Source organism: Callospermophilus lateralis, chromosome 11 (genome assembly GCF_048772815.1).
Source record: "Callospermophilus lateralis isolate mCalLat2 chromosome 11, mCalLat2.hap1, whole genome shotgun sequence".
Lineage (NCBI taxonomy): Eukaryota > Metazoa > Chordata > Mammalia > Rodentia > Sciuridae > Callospermophilus > Callospermophilus lateralis.
The window spans coordinates 63,469,531-63,496,289 of NC_135315.1; the positions used below are offsets into that span (position 1 = coordinate 63,469,531).

Genomic DNA, 26,759 nt, shown 5'->3' on the forward strand with positions numbered 1-26,759 from the left:
GGCCCAATGCAGCTTGCCGGGGGACCTGGGGGCTCTGAGGGTCTTCCCAGAGAGCTGGTGGGGCTGCCTCATTTAAGAGAGACAGAGCTCAGAAAGATGGGAGACTGGTCTGCAGAGAAGATGGGTGCCCTCTGCACCTGAGAAGCAGGGACTTGAGTGTCTTGTCTTCTTTCACAAACAACAAATTCTCTCCCATGCCCCTTTGGTGAGGCCATGAAAGGAGAGCGTGTATGTGTATATGTGAGTGTATGTGAATGTGTGTGTGTGTGTGTGTGCGCGTGCGCACACCCATGCAGCAGGAGATTTTTTTCTTTTGTATCCATTTTTATTTTTTTTTATTTTTTTTTTAAAGAGAGAGGGGGAGAGAGAGAGAGAGAGAGAGAGAATTTTAATATTTATTTTTTAGTTTTCAGCGGACACAACATCTTTGTTTGTATGTGGTGCTGAGGATCGAACCCGGGCCGCACGCATGCCAGGCGAGCGCGCTACCGCTTGAGCCACATCCCCAGCCCTCGTATCCATTTTTAAATTTAGCATTTAAACCTACAGTTTCAGTAGCACTTAAACCTCGAGTGGCCTAGCTAGTCTTAGGAGCCTTTACACAGTAAGGTAAGGACATGATTGTGTATGTGAGCTCTCTCATGCTGCGCCCCCCCCCACACACACACACACATGGTCATGTTGTAGATCCACACTTGGCCAAGTACCACCGCACTGGTGTGTGCTCAGAGACGCAGCATTGCGAGTTAAGGCACGTCTGGGAGCTGTGCAGACGGCTCTCCTTATTGATCTGTGGTTTTTCAAATTCTGCTCATCTGAACCTGAGGGGGGGGTCTGGGTGTAGGTTGCATCTGGAATCACTTGGAGTAGGGGAGGGATCGCTGAGAACAGGATGCTGAGCATCTGAATCTAGCTTCAGGCAGACCCAATTAATCTTGTAGAGATTTTTATATAGTTTGTTCAGTTGACCCTTGGCCTAGGTTTTTGTTGTTGTTTTTTTTAAAATATTTATTTTTTGGTGTAGATGGACACAACACAATGCCTTTATTTTTATGTGGTGCTGAGGATAGAACCCAGGTCCCACCCGTGCCAGGCGAGCGCTCTACCACTGAGCCACAATCCCAGCCCCAGTTGTTTTGTTTTTAAAAGAAAAGTATCCTTAGCTAGAAATAAACCTAAATACTGTCAATTTTGCCCACCGTGTGTTGCATCTACCTTGAAAATAGATCCTGATTCCAGTCACTTGCATGACCCCTGTAATTTGAATTCTCTTCACTGTCACCTGGGTTATTGTCTCACCTCCCTGGGCCTCCACACTGACACCTTGCTCCTGCAACCCCACAGGGCTCAGCAAGTTTTTTTTTTTTTTTTTTTTTTTTTTTCTGGAAAGGATCAGTAAAAGAGTATCTTAGACCTTGTGGACCATGCAGTCTCCATTGCAACTACTCCACGATTACTCGACTCTGCCATGAGAATCCAAAAGCAGCCCCAGCTAGTCAGCAAGCCCACCCGGGGGTGACTTTAATAAATAATAATAATAGCTAATGTGATCAATCACAGCCATCCTCAAATAGTAACGCATCTCTTTGCATTTAGGGTAGGATTCTTACAACCATAAATTCCCCCCACCTATCTTTTGTGCTGTTGTTGTCTTAAATTTTACTTCTACAAGTTCTGTAAACTCAGGAGACATTGTTACTACTTTTGCTTTAGAAAGATAGTATCTCAGAGGCATTAAACATTTAAGAAACATTGTCTTGCTGGACAGGGACCTGCCTGTAACCCCAACTACAGGAGGCTGAGACAAGACGATTCCAAGTTTAAGGGCAGACTGGGCAACCTTAGTGAGATCCTGACTCAAAATTTTAAAAAGGGCCGGGGGATGTATGTGCCTTAATGGGTTCAATTCCCAGTGCCAGAAGAAAAATAAATGTCTTTTATGTTTGCTTTCATTTCAAGGGATCTTCATTTTTTTTAGTGAACATCCAAGCGTCTTTCTGGTAGCACAGTCTTTCCATCTGGGGGACTTCTTTTAACCTATCTTATAATGTTATAATGCTGGTCTCAGTTTTTGTTTGAAAAGGCTTTCTTTCTTTTCTACTTTTGAAAGACATTCTTTCTTAGGTGTAAGATTGGAGATTGCCAGTGGTTTTCCTTTTAGCATCTTATTATCATATTATCTTTGACTTGCATCATTTCAGACAAAACACATGCTACTAATTTCTACCTTTGGTCTCTGTAATGTGTGCCTTTTTTATATTGTTCCAAAGTTCTGGTGCCTTACTATTTTGTTATCACTCATATATATATTTTCTTGTGATTCCGTTTGGAAGCTTTCCATCAACCTTCAAGTTCACTGATTCTCTCTTCAGCTGTGTTGAATCTACTCACGGGCCTGCCGCAGTCTCTGGCTGGGCACAAATCACGAGTCTCCACACAGCTTGTAGATTCAAACAGCAATTCTTTATTCCCGAACTCACACCGGCCGTCTACAAACACGTTCTGGGGGAATCCACGTTCTCTGCCCAAATCCACCACTGCCCAAATCCACTCCTCCTGGGCTTCTGTCTCCCAAAATATACTGTCTGACCCTAAGAACTCAAGAGGAACTCAGCAGCAGGATACGCCCTATTCTAAAGGGGGAACACCCTAAACACGGATCCGCCCTGGTCCTTGAGCAAGGTCACCTTACATGCAATGTCCTGCAAAATGTCCTATTTCCACGAGTCCTTCCACTAAAGAAACATGGGGGTAGGCTGGCAAGGAAATTGTCATACCTACTTGGCTGATGGCTCCCAGCATGGGCCCATCAAAAGCATATTCTTTTTTCTCTCTTGCCACTTTCTCTTTTACATTTCCATTTCCCTCCATTGAAGTGTCTCTCTCTCTGCTGAAATTCTTCATCTATTTAAGCATGTGGTCCACCAGAGCCCACTGTTGATAGATTTGTCTCTTGACAAAGAGCTTTTTTTAAAACTTTATTTTTACGCAGTGCTGAGGATTGAACCCAGGGCCTCACACGTGAGAGGCGAGTGCTCTGCCACTGAGCCACAGCCCAGCCCAACGGGTTCTGCTTGCTGTTTTATCTTGCGGGTTTTGGTTGAACGCTAGACCTGCAGAAGAGCCAAGACTGAATGTGCCTGTCTTCCTCCTGCATTCCTTTAGGGTGAGGGGTTGAGTCATCTAGGCAGGAATCCATCCGGGTTTGGATTTTGATGTCACTGTTTACTTTTAAGGGCTTCACGTTCCCCTGGTGCTATGCTCTTGGGTGACGATGCAGGTCACGACATTCCTGTTCCACCCTGGGTTTTACACCTTTTCTATGGACCTCTGCTGCCAAGTGGGTGCTCTCCATGCTTCGGGCCCTCCGTCTGTGGTAGACCACTGTTGGTGATCATGACTGTGGGGACAGCGGGGATTGTCTATGGTCCTGTCCCCAGTCTCAGTCTGAGGCAGGCCCTGGTCTCCCACCCAGTGGAAGCTGAAGTCGTGGAGGAGAACTTGCATGGGTGTGAACGGCCCTGTGCTGTTTGGATACCACCCCCCCCCCTGCCCCCAACACCAAGGCTCCATGTGTTGAACCTTGGTCCCCACTGGGCGGTGCTACGATGAAGGAAACTCGGTCCAACTCTTGCGTTCACAGATGCGGCCTTCGGGAGTTGTTACGGGATAAGGTCATTAGGAGACCCTGTGACCGAATCCTGGTGGCTTTATGAGAGGGAGAGAGACCAGAATAGACACATGTTCCTGCTGTGTGCTGCCTCAGGACTCTGCCAGGGAGACCATCAGTGGAACTGTGAGATAAATAAAAACCTCTTTTCTTTACAACAAACCCAGTCTGTGGCATGGTGTACTAGCAACAGAAAACGGACAGAGATACTCTGCGGCAGTCCCCTGAGTTCCACACCCAGCCTGCCCTACACCCAGCCCCTGGCAGTTTTTACATTTTCCCCATTTTATAGATGAAGAAGCTGAGTCTGGAGAGCTCAAGTGACTTGCCAAAGACACCCACAACTGGGACTGGAGCTCAGGCAGCGGGGTCTGTATTGCGCAGTCGTTGGCCTCCACTGCAGAGGTTAAACTTAACCCTTGACCGATGAGGGAGGCTGAAACCTCACATGCAGCGATGAAGGCTCTGACCAGGCAGAAGAAACCACATGAACACATTAGCACGGGAAGCATGGCGAATTCCAGCTAGGCATCAGGCAGTCACCCACTGGCTCACAGTGAGCACCAGATGGTGACAGAGGCACAGCTGACTGTGCCCACACTCCACTCTTAGACCTGGCTCAAGGGATAGACTACACTGGACTCCCCAGGGTGCCCCAACGGGGCCAGGTGTTTTACCTGGAATGTCCAACCTTGATGGCCCGGTGCTCCTGGGGTACTGCAGGCCTCGGCTCCAAGGTGGTCACATGGAAGACCCTTTCCCACCCACGCTGGCCCTGTCTCCCTGCCTGTGCCTCATGCCTCCCCGTCTCCATAGCATAGCACGAGCCCACTTCTACCCGCCCGCCAGACCCCTAACCCTCTACGCCGTGGTGGAGAGGACTTTGGCTTGGCTCCCTCCAGGGTATCGAATATTAAATAGTTGTTGAAATGAATGGACTTGTGGGTCAGACAGGATCGTCTGTCTTTTTAGATCTTTCAGTTGTTAACAATCCACAAAAATGACTTCCTCGCTGCTGTGGTGTGTGTCCCCAAAAGATCACATGCTGGATATCTGGTGCCCAGGGCAGCAGTGTGGGGAGCCTGTGGCAGGAGAGGCTGGGCTAGGAGTGTGTGCTCTCTAGCACACGCACAGCGTGTCACCCTGGGGTGCCCACCACGTGAAGATGTGGTACGGAGCTGCTCGGCAGATGCTGGCACCATGTTTTTGGACTTCAGACCATGAGGCTATAAACGTCCTTTTTTTTTTTTTTCTTTAATTGGTTGTTCAGAACATTACAAAGCTCTTGACATATCATCTTTCATACATTAGATTCAAGTGGGTTATGAACTCCCATTTTTACCCCAAATACAGATTGCAGATTCACATCAGTTACACATCCACGTTTTTACATATTGCCATACTAGTGACTGTTGTATTCTGCTGCCTTTCCTATCCTCTACTATCCCCCCTCCCCTTCCCTCCCCTCCCATCTTCTCTCTCTACCCCATCTACTGTAATTCATTTCTCTCCCTTGTTTTTTAATTTTTTCCCCTTTCCCCTCACTTCCTCTTGTATGTAATTTTGTATAACGATGAAGGTCTCCTTCCATTTCCATGCAATTTCCCTTCTCTCTCCCTTTCCCTCCCACCTCTCGTCCCTGTTTAATGTTAATCTTTTTCTCATGCTCTTCCTCCCTGCTGTGTTCTTAGTTGCTCTGCTTATATCAAAGATGACATTTGGCATTTGTTTTTTAGGGATTGGCTAGCTTCACTTAGCATAATCTGCTCTAGTGCCATCCATTTCCCTGCAAATTCCATGATTTTGTCATTTCTTAGTGCTGTGTAGTACTCCATTGTGTATAAATGCCACATTTTTTTTATCCATTCATCTATTGAAGGGCATCTAGGTTGGTTCCACAGTCTAGCTATTGTGAATTGTGCTGCTATGAACATCGATGTGGCAGTATCTCTGTAGTACGCTCTTTTAAGGTCTTCAGGGAATAGTCTGAGGAGGGCAATAGCTGGGTCAAATGGTGGTTCCATTCCCAGCTTTCCCAGGCATCTCCATACTGCTTTCCATATTGGCCGCACCAATTTGCAGTCCCACCAGCAATGTACAAGTGTACCCTTTTCCCCACAACCTCGCCAGCACTTGTTTGTAAACGTCCTTTCTTTACGAGTGTCAGAAATGGACGCTCTGCTGGCTCCCACTTTAAACCGCTTGTGACTTATTTGTGCCACAACCAGGGGAATAGGGAGGAAAAGGTTGGGGGAACCTTCCAACCATTCCTGATAGCCTCCCCCTCCTCTCATTTTCCAGGTGAGGGTCTGGAGGCCTCAGCGGGGAATCGCTAGTTCAGGACTGAGTGGAGCCCCATCTGCTCTCCATGGCATGGACTGCTTCCTGTGGGCGACAGGAGGGGGTGGGCGGGGCTTAGTAAGGGTGGGAGGGGCTTAAACAGTCTGGATTCGCCTTGGGGAATTTGTTGCATGGATATTGTCTCAGATGAGTTCCCAGGTCCTGGAGTAAAACGGGTGTGATTTCAGGGGTGTGTGTGCACACTTGAAGGCAGCCATCGAGCTGGTCCAGATTGGGGCTTCAGGTTCACTCTGGTTGAAATTGGACCCCAGGGTCTACTCGATGCAGGATGCAACTCTTGTGCCTGGTCCTTTCACCCCCAGTCATCAGTGCAAAGGATGGGGCCCACAGCTCTCCTGAGAATGTTCCTTTGCAGGCTGACATTCGTATGATACCTTCGTAACCTTCTCTCACCGGTTTAACATCTCAGGGGTGCCTAGAACACAGTTCAACTAGTCTGGCAGTCCTTGAACTGTAGGAAGTGATCTGACCTGGCCCCCCCCCCACCCGGCCCGCGCCATTGTCCTGAGGTGGCTGAGGGTGGAGTCTGTGAAGGTTCAGTGTGGTCTTTCCTCTCCCCAGCCTCTTGGGCCTCAGCACTCACCAGGACCTCTGCGGCCCCAGGACTTTTGCTTGTGCTGTCCTGTGTGGAACCACCAACCCCCCACCGGCTCAACTGTCACTTCCTTGGCTGGGATCCCAAAGCACTAAATGTCATGGGAAACACAAAGTGGGCTGCAGCACATCATCCTTGCGATGGACAGACCTCTCAAAATAGGCAGACACTATGAAGATGTCTATATTCATGTTCCCTTTGTCCTCTTCAGTGGGAGCACAGAGAATCCCCACAAGGGACACTTAAATGGCATGCGTATACATGTGGCCCACTTCTCTTAGCCCTTCACTTGCTCAGGGGGCCTGTGAACATGGCCACTGCACAGCGATAAGGCCCAACAGGATCGACATCATACGCCCTCCCTCACCAAGGCCCACCAGGTGGCACTCCCAAAGCTCCTCATCTGCCCCAAACAGACTCTGGCCAATTCTGGGCCCAGTGTCATTTCCCAGGAAGGCTCAACCGGGTCTCCTTCAACATGAGACAGCTGTTTGCCTTCACTAGAGGACAGCCATGTCTAGATAAGAATTCGCCTGCCCTGTCCATCGGTACCTCCACCCTGTCTCAGGCCCCCACCAGTGACTGCTCTGGTCAAAGCCTGACCCACAGCGAGGACCTGCAAGAACAGGCACTCATCTGTGGGACTTACCTGCTCTAATACACCACCTGGAAGTCACTGGGCTTATGGAGAACTTGGTAATGGTGAAGGGATGGGGCTGTGACAAGGAAAATACGGTGCTTTAACTATTATATGACCCACCCCAACCCCCTGACACAGCCAGCCAGCACACAGTCTGAGAATCAAGGTATGAATGTGGAACTGCCTCTTAATACACCCAGCTGGGCTGGCGGTGTGGCTCAGTGGTAGCATGCTGGCTTATCATGCACAGGGCCCTGGGTTTCATCCCCAGCACTGCAAAAAAAAAAAAAAAAAAAAAAAAAAAAAATCTGACCAGACACAAAGCCATGGCTGTATTTCTCCCCTGCTTACATCCGCAGCTTTCTCATCATTGGGAAGCTTGCTACCAATGCACCTCCTGTGCCACAGCCAGGCCAGCCGATCCCACCCTGGCACAATCCCTGCCCCTGAGGGTCCCCGGGTGACTCTCATGCACACCAGTCTGAAGGCATGTGGCTGTCCTGAACCCTTCACGTCCTCTTCCTGCCCACACAAGGAGAAATGAGGTCAGACAGCAGTGGGCCAAGGAAGGGCGCACAGGGCTTCCCAGGCCTAGAACAACCATGGGGCCAGGCCACTTCTCCAGCTGCTGCTCGCACTCCGAGGCTCACACTTCTGGCCACCCTGTGTCGGTAAGGAAAGAATGAGCCAGACTGCAGAATAAAACGTAGCTTTATTATGACATAGGAAAGACTACAAGCCATCAGGGAGCAGAGCGCCAAACAGCCCCTCAAAACGACAGGGAAAGGGCAGGTGTAAACATCTTGGTAATAAAATCTCCAACCACAACACAATCATTTGAATTTTTTCTTACAATTCTTGTTTTTAAAGTTATAGTAAATGAAACGAGTCACTTTGAATTGTCAAAAGAACTGCGATTTTACACAAGTAAAAGCATACACACCAAGCCAAAACACAAGAGCACTCGGGTATGTCTCAGGGATGCTGCTAACAGGGACGCGCAGGGGCCATCCTGGGGTCCAGGGGAGCAGAGCCCGGGCCCGGCCCCCGGCTGCTGCCTGGCTGAGGAGTCCCAGACACAGGGACGCTGTCCACACCACCCTCAGGCCACCCAGGCCCCCAGCACTCCACACAGCTCAAAAACATTGCCTCCAGATTTCTGAAGAGGGCGAGTCCACCTGTCTCACCATGAAGCACTAAATGACAGCCAGCATCGCAGAGGTGCAGACTCTTCCTAGCACACGGGTCATGAACGTGTATGGGGGTGTCACCCAACGAGTCCCTTCACGGTAAGACACACTTTGGGACAATCTGAACACCTTCCTGCACAGGGTGGTTAACTGGGGAATGGTAAAACCGTTCTCCTGACTGACGAGTCAGACGGGGAGCTAAAAGAAGGGATCCCTAAACCCATCAAATAAATATGCTGCTCCTCACAAAGTCAAGTCACATGAGCAGAAACACGGACCCAGTGCTGAGGGTCCTGGCCCAGGGCAAGGCCCAACACGAGCTGAGTGTCCAGGGGCCTCCCACCTGGACAGAGCTAAGTGCTTAGAGTGCCAAAGCCTCAGTAAAGGAGGGAATCCACCTGGATATGGACGTCTCAAATGGTGCCTATAAAAAGGAGCGCAGCTCCATCTTTCTCCCCATTCTACAGTCCCAGTGCAGTGGCACAAGCTGAGACAGGAGGGGTGTGGCAACGGAGGATGCAGGCCCGGCCTAGCCCAGCCACAGGTGACGGACCAGAAAGCCCAGCTGGCTCACCTGCTGGCTTCACACTTGCGTCTGGACACCCCGCAAGTCAGGGTGCTGAGGCTCCCCGTTCAGACGCCTGCAGGCTGCCTTCAGTTCAGCCTCCTTTCCGAAAGATTTGTTCCTGATTAAAAGAAAAATCTGTTCCCAAGAAGATCTTCACAGCACAGTACACAGACGGGCCGCCTGGGGCTGTGCCTGAGAATCGGGGCCGTCCATGCTTTCCAATAATGCTTATTTAAAAACATGCTTCAGTTTATATTCTTTGAACACAGAAACACAACAGAGATGAACTGGGAAGTGTTCACAAACCGCACCAGCGAGGCTTCGCCGTACCTGCCGACCCCGTGGCAGGTGTTTGGGTTTCTTGGGTTCTGAGTAAGCAGCAGCTTCTCAGCTCAGGTCCCCTGCCTGCCTTTGTGTGGCCTGTCAACTATGAGAAATTTTCTTATTTTCAAATAGTTAAAAAAAATTTATTTTCTTGACACATGTAAATTATACAAAATTCAAATTTCAGGGCCCATAAATAAAGGACTACTGGAACACAGCCAAACTCACTGTTCACATATTACCTATAGCAGAGACCCTATAGCCCACAAAGCCTCAGATTCTCACCCGCAGGCTCTTTATGAGAAAACTCTAGCTCGCCCTGAGACTGCCCATTCCCTTCTCCCCAACACCAGGATCCTGCAGACCACGCAGACAGCGCTCCCGGGCAGGCAGAGCCAGAGAGATGGCCATGCACAAACTAGATCCAAACAGCGCTTCCGTCCCCAGGTCCCCAGGTTGTAATTTCTCAAAAATGGACTAACAATCTAAGTTTGGGTTTGAATAGCTAGATACATGCAAGATATCTTACAAGGAACTTCCTCAACCAGCTCCGAAACAACCTCATCACAAAAGCATTTCATTCCTGCTCCAACTGAAGTCACAGCAAGTACAGAGAGGCACATGGCCTCCAGCAGGGCCACTCAGCTTCAGATCCAACACACCAGCCACCACGCGGCCCTGCACAGGCAGCAGGACCAAAGATCAGGAGGAAAATGGGGGAAAGGGACCGTGGAACCACGGGACAACGCTCCGTTTACTCCAAGATCAAGACCCTGGATCTGAGCTGCAGCCCCGTCCCCCGTCCTCCTCCACCACCTCTGCCTGCTGCGAACCACAGAAGGGGGAGAGCGGCCGGGCGGGGCAGGAAAGGGCACAACAGAACAGCACCAATTAAAAAGCAAGACTCACTCTTGAGAATAAAGAAATGATCTAGATTTCATTATAAACTCGATAGTCATTCACTTTACTATTATTACATTTATGAAATTCACCATCGTGGAAAAAGAGAAAAGGGAAAGGGGATAAGAAAATGTCTATTTCTAGAAAACTGAGAGAACATCTGGGCTGATGCTTCCACATGCAGTTGACACTAAATTACCTGCAGAGCAGACGTGCTTGAAACCTGCACCAGGGCCCCCAGGCCCTGGGCCCTGGGGTAGCCTTCCAGCTGCAGGAGACAGTGGGAGGATGGGGCTCCCGGCCCACACTCAGCATACAGCCGCCCCAGGCCTCTGCCCTTGCCACCCTCTTGGTCTACACGCGGTGGACCCATTATTTTCACCAGGTGGGCACCTTTTTAAACTGTGTGCATGGTAGGACAAAAGGAAGCACCAGGCAGAGGCAGTTTCATGCCATGAGGATGCCCCAGTTTTGAGGAGCACAGGAGAGATGCCAGTGACAGATTCCCTCGGCTCCCTTCCCACCCAGGGCACGCGTCCTGACGTATGCTCAGGAGGGCAATTCACGTCCACTCTGACACCTGACTGCCGGGTGCAGAAGGATCACGTGTGCAGGCTCATCTACACAGGAGGGGTGCTGTGGTGGTGCCATGTCGGGGAAGCTGGGGGTCTTCTGGTGAGGCTTGCCAACTCCTCGCCCTCCTTTTCTCTGACCAACTGTGGGTGAGGCTACTCGTATTCCAGGAACTGTTTGTGGTAGAACAGTAGGTATCTGAGGAGGCAGAGGAATACTGGCTTTATTCCAGTTCCTAAGACATTCAAATCCAACAGCCCACGCCAAGCAAGCACGTGTGCATGTGGCCTGTATCTGACTTCTTGGTTGGTTCTGGTTTTAGAGTCCTCAAGGACAAGAGCCCCCCTGCTGGACTGCCCTGTCCCCATCAAAGTGGCCTAACCACCCGCTGCCTGCCAGGAAGTTACCACAGCCTCATCTAACTCCTGCAGCCCTCTGGCACTGCCTCTTCTGTCCCTGAAGGACACTGCCCTCACGGTGGGCCTACCGCTCACTATGACCACCACGACAGGGGTAGCCGACTCCTGCAATGCTCTCAAGGTTGCACTTCAACAACACACAGACCTACTCTGAAAACCTCTGCGGGGGCTACCTGGATGCCCTGAGTCCATGTTCATCCCCAAAGGAGTTCCTGGCAGCTGGGCGGGCCTCACCCCTGGGCCAGGAATCCTGCTGTCCAATCAGGAATAAGGACCTAGGGTAGCTCAAGGTAAATGAGAGGGGTCCCCTCAGTCCCTAAAGGGGCAAAAGTTTTCTGTGCCCAAAAGAACAAATCCAGGAGAGAAGAGAGGAACTGATGAAGAACTGATGGGCCCGGATCACAGCTTGGGTGCTCTGGGAGTTACATGACACGCTCTCCTCTCCCACGGCCCATCTAGGTGGCGTCCTACCTGGAACAAGCTCTCATTATTTCAGGAAATAATGTGAACATCAAGAGTCACTCATTAGGCACTAGAAAAAGATGCGGTTTTGGACCCAAATGACAAGGGGGCAGAATGGGATACGGCTGCAACCATGAGGCCAACTCCAGCCCTCACAGGAGCTACGTACCCTTCGCTGTCCAGCACGTCCTTGATGCTGGCCTTGGTGATGATAGCATCATCACACTTGAACCACTGATCTTTGTGCTGACGGATGAAGCTGGTGTAGTGGCCACTCTCCAAGGTCCCTTGGTGGTTAACGACAGCAAACAGGGAGTACCTGGTAGGAGAAGTGGGGAAGAGAAGAGCTGACTGAGGGCACTCCCAGCCCAGGCAGGCCAGGTGGCCACTGACCTGACCTAACCCAACACAGCGGCAGCGGGAGGGAGCTGGGCCTGCCTTCTAGCCCTCCCAGCTCTCACTGGGGTGCAGCGAATCCCCAGAGCCACACTCAGCAGAAGTGGGGATCAGTGGTGGAGGCAGTGGTACCCACTCTACCTGTGCCACCTTTCTACAGTACCAATGGCAGGAAGAACAGAGCCCCTTAGGCCTGAAGGAAGTCAGAAGCCTGGGCAGGGGCAGCCCCCCACCGGAAACAGCCTTTGCTAACAGAGGTAACGGGAAGCAGGTGAGGAAACAATTCAGAGGCCACAGGAAAAGGGACTTCTGCTGGTGCTGCTCCCCATGTGCCCACCCTGCCAACCCCGCCTGGGACATCCCCACAAGCCACCGCGTACTTGTTGTCGTTGCTGAGGCTGTCGGTGGGCTGCTGGTACTGCCCGTTCATCCTGCTTTCTTTACTGTAACAAAAGCAACAAGACTCAGCATCAAAGAGACAGGAGGCTCTGACAATCACCAGCACTGAGAAGGGTTCCACAAACACCGCCAGAGCGGGCACGTCACAGGCTTTAAGCAGAGACTGTCCATGCTGCAGTGGGGAGCAGGGCCCACTCTCTTGAGTAGATTCCCCCAGGCCTTTGCTGCCCCTAGGAGTCTGTGATGAGCCATCCTCCCACAGATGGAGTGTAAGTTAGACCATCACCTGCTTCCTCACAAAGATCAAGACTGCTTACCCCTCCACCAGAACCTTGGTAAAATGGGAGAGGCTCCTGGAAACGAAAAGTCCCGAGTTCTGTTTAAGGCATTCACCCACCAAAGGCTAACAGAAGGCAATGAGATCTCTGAGACCCAGGTATCAGCAGCAACCACTGCGTCACCTCCCCGACACGGGAAGTCAAGGTCACGCTGACTCGTTTTCCCAGGGTGGGCTGACAACACAGAGCTGTCGTTCTGAGAATCTCATTTTATTTGGGATGGAAACCTGTGTACCACCGGGACAGGGCCACCAAAAGAAAGGACATGGGAAGATGTTGATACCTAACCACAAAAATTTGCTTGAGATGGTGCATTGAGCTGAACTATAGACCCTAAAAAAGTAATGTTCACCTCCCAATCCTCACAACCTGTGTGACCTTGTTTATAAATAAAGGTCTTTGTGAATAAGGACGCTGAGCCTAGATTATCTGGGTGGGCCCTAACCCTAATGACCAGTGTCTTTATGAGAGAGAATCTGAGGGAAATCAGACTCAGGGGTAGACCCCGAGGCCAGGGAACCGGTAGTGGTGTGGCCACAAGAGGATCTAGAGCCACCAGAAGCTAGAAGAGGTAAGGAACAGATGCTGCCAGATTTTCAAAAGTGGGCCCTCTCCAACCCCCTGATCTCTGGCCTCTAGAACCATGAGAAAATAAACCACTGTCACTGCAAGCCACCAAGTTTGTGGATGAAAACAAATACATCAGTAAGCAGCTTGGTTTATCTAAAGGTTAAATTTTAAGTGTTCTATAATATAAACATCTGAAAATAAAGAAAACAGAATCCACAATCAAAAATTTCAGCTGTTTATCAGCACTTCAAAATCTGTTCCTTCTCCTCATATCTCACCTCGATGAATTTCCAAGTTTGAAAGCTGATAAAGACTTGCTAGAGAAAAATTCAAAACAAACTATCCAAGGAAAAACAACTCATTTAAGTGGATCTTGGGTAGGATCAGGATAAGTAATTACATTTATGAAAAGTAAGCTTTTTATTACTTGTGACAAATGCCTCACCCTGGAAAGTGGGTGCTGCACGACCACCCCCAACAGGACGCAGCAAATCCTACCTGGAGGCCATGAAGGGTGTCATGTCCAGCTCCAGGGGGAAGGACACGTACGTGGTGATCTTCCGCCTCAGCTTGGCCGAGTGCTCAAATCGCTACAGAAATGGAGGAGGGAGAGGGAACACCAAGGAGACTAAGTGACAGTGGCCCATGGGCTGCCAGGGCGTCCCCTTTTACTTTCTGAATTGCCTTTGGGTTACATCTAGTGCTTACAGTTACATTCAACAACCCAACGCTGACCCACACAGATCTGATGTATGAAGTTCAAGTCAAGCCTTGATGATCATGCTCCATGATAAACACCAGGGGTACAAGAAAGTGGCCTCATGACAAACACAGCAAAGTGCAGAAAACAAGACAAATACCCTAACCTGTAGCAACAAAAATGAACAGTCCCCTCCATCAAATGAAAGGCATTTCTAGGACTATATGTGGGCACCCAAATCCAGCTGTAGAGCTAGCACCTTTCTTTTAGCATTTTGAAGGTGTGTTGAAATAAGAATATGCAACATCAATATTTGATATAGTGCCTCAAACTTTGATTTCTGGCCCTTTCCAGAAAAAGCCTGCCAACCCTGGACTAGATCATAATTGCTTTAAGTAAAACAGACTAGGGGGGAGAGATGGGAGAATTTGGGAAGTAATAAAACTTTTACACACACACACACACACACACACACACACTGCAAGTTGCTCACTCTTATCTAGAGTCACTTGCTTTCTGTTACCATCACAAATCTGTGCAACAGAGGGCAGCACAGAATTAGGCCTCGCACCCTCCTGCTCCTTTGGCACGCCTACTGACTGCCCAGTTATAAAATGCCCTCAAGTGCCACTGGGCTGTTTTCTGGAAAACTCACTTTGAGATGAAAGCAGGCCACAATGGGCAGCTTCTTCATAGTGAGCTGCTTGGTGGACTCCTGGTAGCTGTGGCACCCACTGCATTTGATCTTGGCACTGCTTCCCAAGTGCTCCGGTCTGGTAAATCTACAAGACATTTTAAAAAGGTTTTTAGCTGGACATGGTGGTGTACACCGGGAATCCCAGCAACTTGAGAGGCTGAGGCAGGAGGATCAAGTTCAAGGCCAGCCTGGGCAACTTCCTGCCTCAAAATAAAAAGAGCTGGGTATGTAGCTCAGTGGTAGAGCACCTGCCTAGCACATGCAAGGCCCTGAGTTCAATCCCCAGTATAGGGGCAGAAGGGGAGTTTTTAAGGAAAAAAGGAGGGAAAGAAGAGTGACAGAAAAGGAAGACCAAAAGAATATTTTATCACTTCTGTTAAGACTTGCCACAGAAAAATTTAAAGCATAAAATGTCCATCTGAGAAGTGATTCACAGTTACGGTTTATAATTTTCACAATGAAAAAAATATGGAACTTTTTTTTCCCATAATCTTTTCTCCAAACTTTTATATTACTGAAATTTATGACTATGTTAAATTAAAAGGACTCTTAGAAAATGTTTTTGGTTGGTTGTTTGTTTTCCACAATCTGATACCCTATTTACTATCTGGACCTATCAATCCAACAAAGTCAATGTAGTTAAAAAAAATTTAAACATGCAGCAAGATAAATCATAAAACCTTGTCCCTCTTCTAAGGAATACTTCCCTTACAGGGAACTCTGCAGAGCCTTTGAAGAGCATCCGAAGTCTTATCACCTGTCTAAACCAATGAAGTAGTGAAGGGACAACTTTAAAATGGCTGTTAAGTACAAAATACCACAGATGTTCTAGCCACTTGCAGGACAGGCCACACACGTGGGAAATAGGACCAGTGTTTAGTCCACGCTGTGGTGCAGGTTGCCTGCCAGAAAAGGTGGGGAGCATCACGTTCTGTTCTTGGCTCTCAGCTCACTCACTGGGTTGGGGTGAGTGGGAGAAGGTCGGTGGTCTGTGATACAGACATGCAGTCGTGCAAAGCAGAAGACAGAAATACTAAAAAATTTGAAAAGAGCCAACCAGTGTGAGCTCCTGGGCACCTGCAGCCATCTCTACTCTGGGCCGCAGAGAGAAAATGCTACCCTGGTCTGGCCCTGAATTATAGTTTTCTCCTGACCAGCTACCACTTCTAAACAGCTTCCGCACGGGAGACGTGGTTTTCCCTGCCCAAACGTCATGGCTGCCTTACCTCCGCAGGCAGTCGGTGAGTGTTGTGGTGCCTGACGCGTGGCTCTCCCCGTTCACCACACTGCCCTCGCTGCCTGGGCTCAGGGGCCAGAACGGGGTGGAGGAGCCAGGCAGATCCAAGCTGATGTCCCAGAAGGGGTCTATGGTGGTGGAGACGCCACTGCAGAAAGTGGAAACACGTCATGAGGGCCACCGCCTTCTGGGCCAGCCTGAGGCAGCTTCTGTGCTTTCTTTAGGGACACACCAACACAGCCCTTTTGTTCCAAGAACGCCTGAGGGTGGGTGCTCAAGCAGGAGTTCTTAAACCTGTGTGTCCTGGGTGGCCCAAGGTAAGGATGTATATAAATCCAGTAATGCAAGGGCTGCCCTTTAATGTCAAAATCTGGGAGAGCACCACCTTCATTTGGGGATTTTAAGAAGAGTAAATTTCCCAAGCCCTAGGTTCAGAGGCTCTGAATCCCTAGGTATACCTCAGCTGCATGTGGGAACTGGAGTAGCACCAATACCCAGAAACTGGTTATTGCTGCCCAGGGGGATCACAGAGATCCCCCGCGCACACATATCACACTGAATGTACACTGACCAAGCTGAGCAGACTCTGCAGAATGTAGACCACTGGATTTAGCAAGGCCAGCTCCTCCTTGGAGATTTAATTTACAGTATTAAAAAAGGGAAACTCTTCAGAGTGGGATATTTGCCCAAGATATTTAAACAGAATATAAATCTGAAACAACCCCTTGCTACCAGAACTTGGTCAGTGAGAAACTCTACAATGCTCACAGCCAAGGCCCAAACAACCTCTGCTATGTAAAAGAAAACTGTATCTGCAACACCAAGCAGCAGGGACCCTTTTCCAGGACCCCATATGGACTGTGGGTGACAATACACTGTGGACTCTCAACAACCTTAGTAGATTGTGACCAGGGCTTTAAAAAACTAAACTGGAATAAAAACACGCATGTGCACTGAGGGGGAATGCAGGGTCCTCTGTTTCACTGCCAAGTGATGCTTGTCCATGTTCTGAGGCCTGAAGTGCTAAGTGGTGGCCGCACCTGGCAAGAATGAAAGTCACCAACGGGGAGCAGATGGACACAGGAACCGTGATGGAATGATTAGATAACCCACCCAGATTACAGATGTCAAGAGTCTGCTGGGGGTGAGCGAGGCCTTCCTAAAGGCAGCTGTTTTATTTGGTTCCAGATGCCAAAGAAATGTGAAGGATAACTCCCAAGAACACCTGGCTGGACTGAACACGAAGGAAACCCCAACACTGAGGGCCACTTGTTCATGAGGTTTCTCCCTTACCCTTCAGGGCTCAGTGTAACAAGCGATGCCGATTCCACTTTAGCATTAAGGGTTCACTTAAAAAACTCCCCAGCACAACAGTTCTGCTGACTGGGGCTTGTGCTAAGATGTCGGCGTGGCCCACCCAGGTCCTGATGCTGCAGCAGATTGTGTCTGGCTGAGGGCTGCACTTACTGGCAGACCTGGCACGTGACGTCGGACTGCAGTCCACCTGTGAAGATCTGGTCAATGATGCAGTTGCAGTGATTGGGGTTGTTGGCCTTCTTCCCATTGTCATCACCTGGGGACAGAGTACAGCTTTGTCATCACATCTGTGCACCTCCAGGACAGCAGACAGCACGTTCCCTCACCCACCCAGAAAAGGAAGGAGGAAACCAGGATACTGACACTTTAAAAGGTGGGTGAAGACACCTGTGATTCCAACGGAGACTTGATAAAGGGGTGCATCATGGTTTTAATCTCATGAGAGATCCAAGCACCTAGAGCTAATACTCTTTGTTCTCTCCTTAGCATCTGTCTCGGCAATGAAGTGTCCTAATACCTAACAGCTTGGTAGGATTATCGATTCTGTTTTTCATGTGCAGAATAATTGAATAAATATTTTCCCAGAGAGAAAGCCCAATAATAATGATCTGGACCAGACATACCAGAGAAGCAACTTTCTCCTCCCTCAACCAGACCGTGCCTCCCTCAGGATGTCTCGCAGCAGCCCCAACCCACTGCTCCTCATCAGCTCCACACTTCCTGACTCCCAGGTCCTCCCTGGGTTCCATCCACACTCTACTTAGATAAGCAGATATACAACTTCAAGAGCAGAGTATAATATATATTTAAAATGTACATTGTAACTTCATTCAGCTAAAAGGGGGATGATGATGTAGCCATTTACATATACATTATGTATCAAAAAACAGACTTATTACAGAATGAAGAATGTCCAGTCTTTTGAGAGCAATCATCCAGATTTAAGATTAGAGGAAAACACTGCCCAAAAGAACCTTGAATTCACAAGGCAGAATGTTACAAGGTATGGAAAGTGCATACAGGAAGATGTAATGAAAGATGAGCTGAAGATGCCCTAGAGCTGACAACTCATGAACAACACAACCAAGCGCATCCAGAGCCCATAACCTGTGCCAAGTCTCTGATAACTGCATTTTTTTGGTTTGTTTGTTTTGCAGTGTTGGGGATGGAACCCAGAGCTTTGCACTTGTCAGGCAAGCACTACACATGAGCCACACCCTGAGTCCATGACTTTGTTTTTAATGAAAAGAGCTGACATTTCTTTCCAGGAGCGGGCAACAGTGGTTTCACGGTTTTTTGTTCTACAAACATTTTAACAACAATGCATTTTCAAACAATTTTCAGTACAGACTTCTCCTGCTTATTGAGGTTCTTCATTACCTTCATAAGTTGCTTATAGTAATAATATTTAATTAAATAATCTTTCATGGTGGCTCTTTCTGTATGTATGACACACATCATTCAAGAAAATCCAATATAAGCTAAGCTATTCAGCAACTTTCATTTGGTTCTCAGGGTAAGTATTAAAAGCACATATGTTTTAACAGGAAAAAAAATTTAAGTACCAACAAAACAGAACCCAAAGCGTGAGAGCTGATTCAAACAAGCCATCTCATGTCAAGCGTTGGGGCTCTGAGCTGGTGCCATTGGCTCTACAGGGCACTGGTGCAAAGGCCACCATCCTGAGCATAGCCTCAAAAGACTGAACGGCACTAGGAAAGTCAGCTGCTTTGTTCTTTAAAAGATACCAATTCAAGAGAAAATGAGCTGGGCAGGTACCACCTACATTTAGCTGAACTAGCCCAGATCCCAGGGAACCCGATGGGTACCAGGTCTTTTCTTACTGCAGCAGTGCCTTCAGAGGTGAGATCTGAACCTGCAGCCACAGCATCACCCTCTCTCAGACCTACTGAACTAGACACCAGCAATGTAAGAAGCCGATAACCCACATCCAAGCTTCATGGCAACCTGCAAGCTCTTGGAACTGGGAACTCTACCAGAACCAGGAACTCCACGAGGAAAAAAAGGAAGGGACCCAATCATGCTTCGAGCTACCCACCACTCCACCTGAATCTCAACTTCCTACCCTAGGAGACACCGTGCCTCCTCCCCACCTCAACCATCAAATCCCACCCATATCCAAGAACCCGCGAAGGGGGACCGTGCTCCCAGGCAGGCTGTGGGACTACATTAAGGCAGAAGCCATGTTCCATTAAAATCCCAAGAAAGAGCTTAAAATAAAAAGCCTTTGATCAGAATCAAAAGAGGACTGCAATCAAAATCAGGGACGCACCACAGGTGAACAGGCTTGGTCCCCTGATCCCAGTGCTCTATTTCAGAGCAGCAATCGTTTGTGGTCTCCCCAAGGGAGAAGGATAGTTCTGACCATCAGTCACATTCAGAAGCCTCAGACATGACAACTCAGAGGAGCCACAGAGCAGCCACAACATGCCGAGGCCTCCGAGCTTTCACTGTTCTCAATGATGGGTCACAGGGGATCCCTACCACGTGGCTGCCAAAGGACACGTGAAACTACTTTCTCCTCTTTAAAAAATAAACTACAAGAAACCTCCTTAGGAAAATATGATCATATATGGTCTATGCAACAATAGTGGGGGTTCTCGGCAGTGTCCCCCAGTTTTGGACGTGCATGCACACTTCCCCTCTTTGCTCCTTTTCAGAGGGAAACTCCTGTCATAACCTGAGGAAGGCGCCAGGACAGAGGGGGCAGAGCGGCCCACCTTTGCAGTGCCGGTGAAGGACGTCCAGGGCCGCGATGAGGAACTCGTGCGCGTCCTGCTGCTCGTAGCCGGCCAGGTGGCGTGCGTGGGTCCACACCAGGTGGAGCAGCTTGTAGGGGATGTGAGGGGACCGGTGTCCAGAGTAGAACTGCTCGGGGAGAAGAAAAGGGGGACTGTGGGAGCACACTGGACCTGAGCATGTGACACAATGGAAGTGCTGAACAGCTGCCCAGGAAGGGAGCCATCTGGTTTGACAAAACCATCTCTCTTTCTTTAAAGCTGAATTTTATTTTTATTTGGACTTTCCGGGCTTTTGGAGTATGCATAGGATTTTCTCCTTCCCACCACCTAATTTTTAAAGATAAACCCACACGATGAATTGTAACTTGCTAATGAAAGCAAATGAAAATAAAAATACCTTGACCTCTTGAGGACAGGACACACACCGATAATCCCCGTGACGTGGGAAGCTGAGGCAGGAGGATTGCAACTCTGAGGCCAACCTCAGCAACTTAGAGAGACCCTAAGCAGCTTAGCAAGACCTTTTCTCAAAATAAAAAAAAATAAAAAGGGCTGGGATATAACTCAGTGGTAAAGCACTCTTGGGTTCAATCGCCAGTCCAAAAAAAAAGAGGACTTAATATGACCAATGTCACCTAATACAAAGCACCAGGCAAACCTCAGGTCAAGGTCCCCACTGACATGAACATTTCAAATCTTACCATCTGACCTAACATGGACTTTATTTAGAATAGAATAGACTCATAATTCTGAACAAAATGACATGGTAACCAATATACCATTAATAACGATAGGCTGGGGTGGAGTTCAGTGGTAGTGCTTGCCTAGTATGCACAGGGCACTGGGTTCCATCCCCAGCTCCACAAAAAAATAAGTAAATCAAGAATCTCAAAGTTAGCTTTGTTCTTTTGGATTTAGAAGAATTCACACACTCATGAGATTCCTTTGCTTGACAGTAAATGGCAGTTGTTCACCTAGCAGCAGCATAAAGTGGACAAGGAAACAAGATGCTCAACTCCTCCACAGGCTTCAAGTCTTACACTTGTAAGACGTTGAGAGGTGGACAGCCACTATAAGAAAGAGATGCTCGTACTGGGTTAGCATCCCTAAAACTGAAAATCTGAAATCCAGAAGGCTTTGTAACCCGAAACTTTAGAGTGCATGGTGTATTTTGGAGCATTTTGGATTTCTGTTAGTGATAATCAATTAGTAAGGTCTATCAAATACAATACAAAACACCCTGAGACCTGACAAACTTCGTGTCCCAATCATTTCAGGTATTCTGGTCTCCAACAATTTCAGTCTGTTCAGTAATACAATCCCCACAGTTACCAGTATGCTGTAGGAGTCAGAAATGGGTTAGGCTAGGTCTATGGCTATACTACTCTGAATGCACTGATCTTGCCCAATCTCAAAAACTAAGCAGGGTCAAGCCTAGTTAGCACCTGGATAGGAAAAATGGCTTCTGCTAGGATAGAGACTGGCAAACTGTTTCTGAAAAAAGCCCAAAAGAGAGTAACTTCAGCTACAGGCCACATGGTCTCTATCCAACTACTCAACTCTGAGACTGTGGCCCAAGCAGCCACCAACAGTAGTGAGTCTTTGGGTGTGGCCACTTTCTGACAAAATAGCAAGATGACTGATAAAAGCAGGGGACTGGTCTTCCTAGAGGCCTATAGGGCAGGCAGCATCCCCATTTTTACACTGGAGTAACTGAGTGACCTGAGCTCTAAGAACCCAGTCGGAGGCACTAAGCTGGTAGGTCCTGAGGCCTCAGCCCAGACGTGTCTGGACCCTGTGTCCAGAGTTCCGTCCTGCATTCTCTCTCTAGTCAGACACAGACATGGATGAACACACTGAGTGCAGCCACAGTCAGATCAAGGGAACAGAGCCACCCACGGAGGGCAGAGGCTCACAACAGAGCAACAGAGGAGACCCACTTCCCTCGAGAACGAAACAGGAAAGAGGCCAGCACATCTACTGGCCTTCCTGAGATCCAGTGTGGCCGACAACAGGATTTAAGAGTGAACTGCCAGTGTTTACGGAGATGAATGTGTTCCACCAGCTGACTCTGCCACAACCCTTGCAAGGGCTCCTTTTCTCATCCCGGGTCAGCAGTGTGTCTCCAAAGGCCATGCCCACAGCTTCTCATCTAACAATCTCTTTTGGAAAAACTGTCTTCCATAGTTAAAGCACATATCAAAAACTTATTCACTACATAAAGTTCTGGAAATTTATCATGGCCAATCCTTTTTTTAAGGCAAAAGAAAGCAGTTGTAAAATATTCCACAGCACAGTTGGCAGCACTCACCTCCTGGAAGAGTGAGGACATCTCACAGACCAGACAGGAGCTGGGGCTCTGCATCTCACACCGGTGTCTGTCAGACAGGAAGAAGTCACGCAGGAGCGGTGTGTGGGTCAGAGCCTGGACGATGCAGTTCATGAAGCACGTGTTCCCCAAGTTGATCAGCCCTCGCAGACCTGAGAATGAAACCAGAGACATCGGGAGTTACTTGTGCACTGAACTACAGGTAGTGTACTGCCACGTGCTGGGGGCTTCCTTTAGGTTTGCACGATCACCTTCCTTTATTAGTTCACTCAAGAAGAAAAGAGCAAGAAGAAATGTAATACTTTCCTAATTTTGAGACCATTTTTGTATGAACTGTGTTGAGGAATGTCCACTACCAACATCCTTTCTTTGGCCGTTATGTTTTTAAAACCACTGCCTAATTGTGTTTTCAATAAAAATACATGTTGGAAAAGAGCCTCCAACAAAACAAATTGATTTTAAAATGTTCTAAAATGCATTTCTCACTTCTTACAATACTTATCAAACACCCTTGCACAGCCACATCACTTCTATCACTGAAGATTAACCTGGCCAAAACACACTTGGGTTCCTTAAGACATGCAAACTCTAAAGGTCACAGGGCAGGAACCACCTCCACTCATTCCTCTGCACCCCAAGCCAATGGCACTCCCTGTAGAGAGCAGGGTGCTTGTGACCTGGATGCTGAGCAGGCCAACCAATGACATGCAGTTAAGCAGGAATTAAACAGACTCCTGCTGCATTATGAGCCTAGGAGTGGAAACAGACTCTGCTCTGCAAGATGCCCTCTACCCACCTATGGTGCAGTTAGAGGTGATCTTCCTCCTTTTAGGATTGTGTTTCAGCAGTTCCAGTTCCCGTTTGGTTGGTTCCCAAGTTGAAAACTTCTCTCCAGCACCTAAGAAGATGAAAGACGGTTCCAAGTGCTGTTGGCTCAATTTTCAAGTGTGTTTATAAACAAAAGTTGTGGGGTTCTATACTAGTTATCAGGCTGTTTTTGAAAGAGCGGCAGCCCTGATATCAAGGCTTTCTAACACCCTACTACACAGATGGGTGACCGGCTCGCCTTTGGTGGGGGTCTATGAATACACCACATTTCCTGCAAAACTGCCCATTAAAGCCACCCCAACAAGAATGCAAGATGATTCCTTTTTCAAATGCCTCCAGTCCCTGAGTACAGAGACTGCAGCATCCGTTTCACTCAGTCCTGGGTACTCTCTATGACCAAGTTTTGCTCTTGACAGACCTGAGGAGACCACAGGGTTAAGAGACAAAATAAGTAGGTAAATTCAGGCAGAACCCAACCTTGCATCTTCCAAGCCTTCCGCTGTTCCTCTTTGGCAATTATTTCCATGTCTCTGTCATAGATGTAGTCCTGACACAAAAAGCAATAGATACCTCCATAAGTGAGATCGATGGCTGCAGAGAAAGAAGGGAGACAAGGAAATTCAATTTTTTTTTCAAATTTTTTTAGCGATAGATGGAAAACAATTTCTTTATTTTGTTTGTTTATTTTTATGTGGTGCTTAGGATTGAACCCAGTGCCTCACATGTGCGAGGCAAGTGCTCTGCCACTGAGTCACAACCCCAGCCCAAGGAAATTCAATTTAACATGGAAGGCAATGCTTCAGGACTCAGGCATACAAGTCAAGTTTCTTAGACAAAGTGTGACATTTAAAACTAGTATTTTAGGTTCATAAGGATTCCTGGCCACCTGACAGGGTAAAAATGCTTTACTACACTGAGAATTCTTGGTCCTATGATGAAAAGGAAAGCAAGTGATGTGTGCTGTTACTTCACGGATAAAGGCTATTAACTGCTCTTTTTCTAAGAACAGAGGGGAGAGTTTCTAATCAGACAACTCTGACTTCTCAGCCAGAGTTGCCTCCCGCCTACCTGGACATGGATCTTTTATGCTTTCTCAACTGCGCCATCTGGAAAACAGGACCAATACTTGGGCTCTTAATTACTTTATTCTACAGACAAAGTCCTCTGGGCACCTGAAATACACTTTCTGAATTCAACAATTAAAAGGGGGCGGGGGAGCTGGGGTTGTGGCTCAGCAGTAGAGCGCTCGCCTCGCACGTGCAAGACCCTGGGTTCAATCCTCAACACCACATAAAAATAAAAAAGTGAAATAAAGGTATTGTGTCCAGTTATAACTAAAAAATAAAATTTAAAAAAAATGGGTGTAGGGGCTGGGGATGTGGCTCAAGCAGTAGCGCGCTCGCCTGGCATGCGTGCGGCCCGGGTTCGATCCTCAGCACCACATACAAACAAAGATGTTGTGTCCGCCGAGAACTAAAAAATAAATATTAAAAAAATTCTCTCTCTCTCTTAAAAAAAAAAATGGGTGTGCATCAAGCACCATCAGATGTATGGGACAAGTTAGGAGGATAAAAAGCACAGATTTAGAACAACTTGGATTAATCCTCGCTCTGCCAACTACCAGTTATGCTCCTTTCGTAAATTATTCCACTTCTTTGAGTCTCAGTTTCCTCTTTGGTAAAATGGTGACAGTACAGTAGCACATTAAATCAGGACATATAACTTAAGTACATCACATGATAAATACTAATGTCTCTTAATAAAACAAAGATTTTGTGATACACTGATCTGTCAGCATCTGTGGGAGATTAGTTACAAGACATCCCTGGATATTAAAATCTGCAGGTGCTCAGGTCCCTTATGTACAGAGTACAGTGTTTACATATAACCTACACATATCCTCCTGTGTACTCCAAACCATCATTACATTACATATAACACCTAACACCACGTAATGCTAGAAAAACGAATGTTAGGTTGTACTGTTAAGAATGGGGGGGGTGGTCTGTATGTGTTTAGTATAAGCACAATCTCCTCCCTGACCCCAAATATTTTCTATTGCAATTGGTGAAATCCATGGATGCAGAACCCAGAGGAAAGGCCAACTTGCTTTAATGTCTTAAGTTATTATGACTCAGATTAATACTCTGGTGAATCTCAAGAGACTATTCTTACCATCTGAGGTAAGAATAGAGTCTCTTGAGAAAATGGTGCCAGGACAGTGTGATGTCCACACACAATGAGGCTGGATTCCTACCGCACACCACATGCAAATATCAACTCAAAATGGAACCACAGACCTAAACATGAGATAAAACTCTCAGGAGACAGCACAGGGATAAATCTTTATGGCCTGGGATTGGGCAATGGATTCTTAGATTTGAGAGCAAAATATGAGGAAAAAACGGAAGAAAAACGGATAGCCAGGCATGATGGCGTACACCTGGAATCCCAACCACTAGGGAGTGCTGAAGCAGGTTCCATTGAGGCCAGCCTCAACAGCTTAGTGAGACCATGTCTTAAAGTCAAATAAAGTCAGCTAGGTGCCAGGCACAGGGGTGCATACCTATAATCCCAGCAATTTTGGAGGCTGAAGCAGGAGGACCACAAGTTAGAGACCAGTCTTATTAACTTAGTGAGGTCTTAAGCTATTTAGCAAGACCCTGTCTCAAATTAAAAAACAAAAAGGGATGGGAATGTAGCTCAGTGGTCAAGCACCCCCGGAATTCAATCTCCAGTACAGGTTCAGTTCCATTAACACCCTCCCCAACCAAAAAAAAGAAAAAATAGGCAAGATTGACTTCATCAAGAATAAAACTTTGCCAGGCACGGTGTCATACACCTGTAATTCCAGTGGCTCAAGAGGCTAAGGCAATAAGATCTCGAGTTCAAAGCCAGCCTCAGCAACTTAGTGAGGACCTAAGCAACTCATTGAGACCTTGTTTCTAAATAAAATGTAAAAGGAGGGGAGGGGAATGTGGCTTAGTGGGTTCACTCTCTAGAACCAAGAAAAAAAAAAAAGTTAACTTTAAATCAAAAACCATCATCAAGAAAGTGAAAAAGACAACCTAAAAAATGAGAGAAAATACTTGTGAATCATACATCCATCCAGAATAGAAAGTTACACACATCATAATATTAGGAACAAAAAGAATCCCATTAGAATATGGGCAAATGGACTCAAATTGGTATTTCTTCAAATATACAAAAATGACCCAAAAGGTGCATAAAACAATGTTCATCAACATTGTTGACTAAGAAAATGCAAACTGGGGGCTGGGGCTGGGGCTGAGTGGTAGAGCAATTGCCTTGCATGTGTGACGCACTGGGTTTGATCCTCAGCACCAAAAATAAATAAATAAATGAAATTAAGGTGCTAAAAAAATCAATATCATATTAAAAAAAAAATAAGAAAATGCAAATGAGGCTGGGGAAGAATGCTTGCCTTGCAAGCCCAGGCCCCTGGATTCAGTCCCCAGTACTG

At 47.7% G+C, this 26,759-nt stretch overlaps 1 protein-coding gene across 1 annotated transcript in view; it reads right to left on the reverse strand.

Moving 5' to 3' along the window:
* Positions 1-7,959: 7,959 nt before the first annotated feature.
* Positions 7,960-26,759, reverse strand: part of Usp22 (ubiquitin specific peptidase 22) — a 38,726-nt gene continuing 19,926 nt past the window's right edge. The window contains exons 3-13 of the mRNA XM_076869934.1: positions 23,753-23,866; positions 23,244-23,345; positions 22,430-22,599; positions 20,098-20,245; positions 17,507-17,612; positions 16,029-16,187; positions 14,761-14,887; positions 13,904-13,995; positions 12,479-12,541; positions 11,872-12,021; positions 7,960-11,019 (exon numbers count right to left, since the gene is read on the reverse strand). Of these exons, the coding sequence (XP_076726049.1) occupies positions 10,977-11,019; positions 11,872-12,021; positions 12,479-12,541; positions 13,904-13,995; positions 14,761-14,887; positions 16,029-16,187; positions 17,507-17,612; positions 20,098-20,245; positions 22,430-22,599; positions 23,244-23,345; positions 23,753-23,866 (1,274 nt within the window). The 3' untranslated portion in view covers positions 7,960-10,976. The remainder of the gene's footprint in view (positions 11,020-11,871; positions 12,022-12,478; positions 12,542-13,903; positions 13,996-14,760; positions 14,888-16,028; positions 16,188-17,506; positions 17,613-20,097; positions 20,246-22,429; positions 22,600-23,243; positions 23,346-23,752; positions 23,867-26,759) is intronic.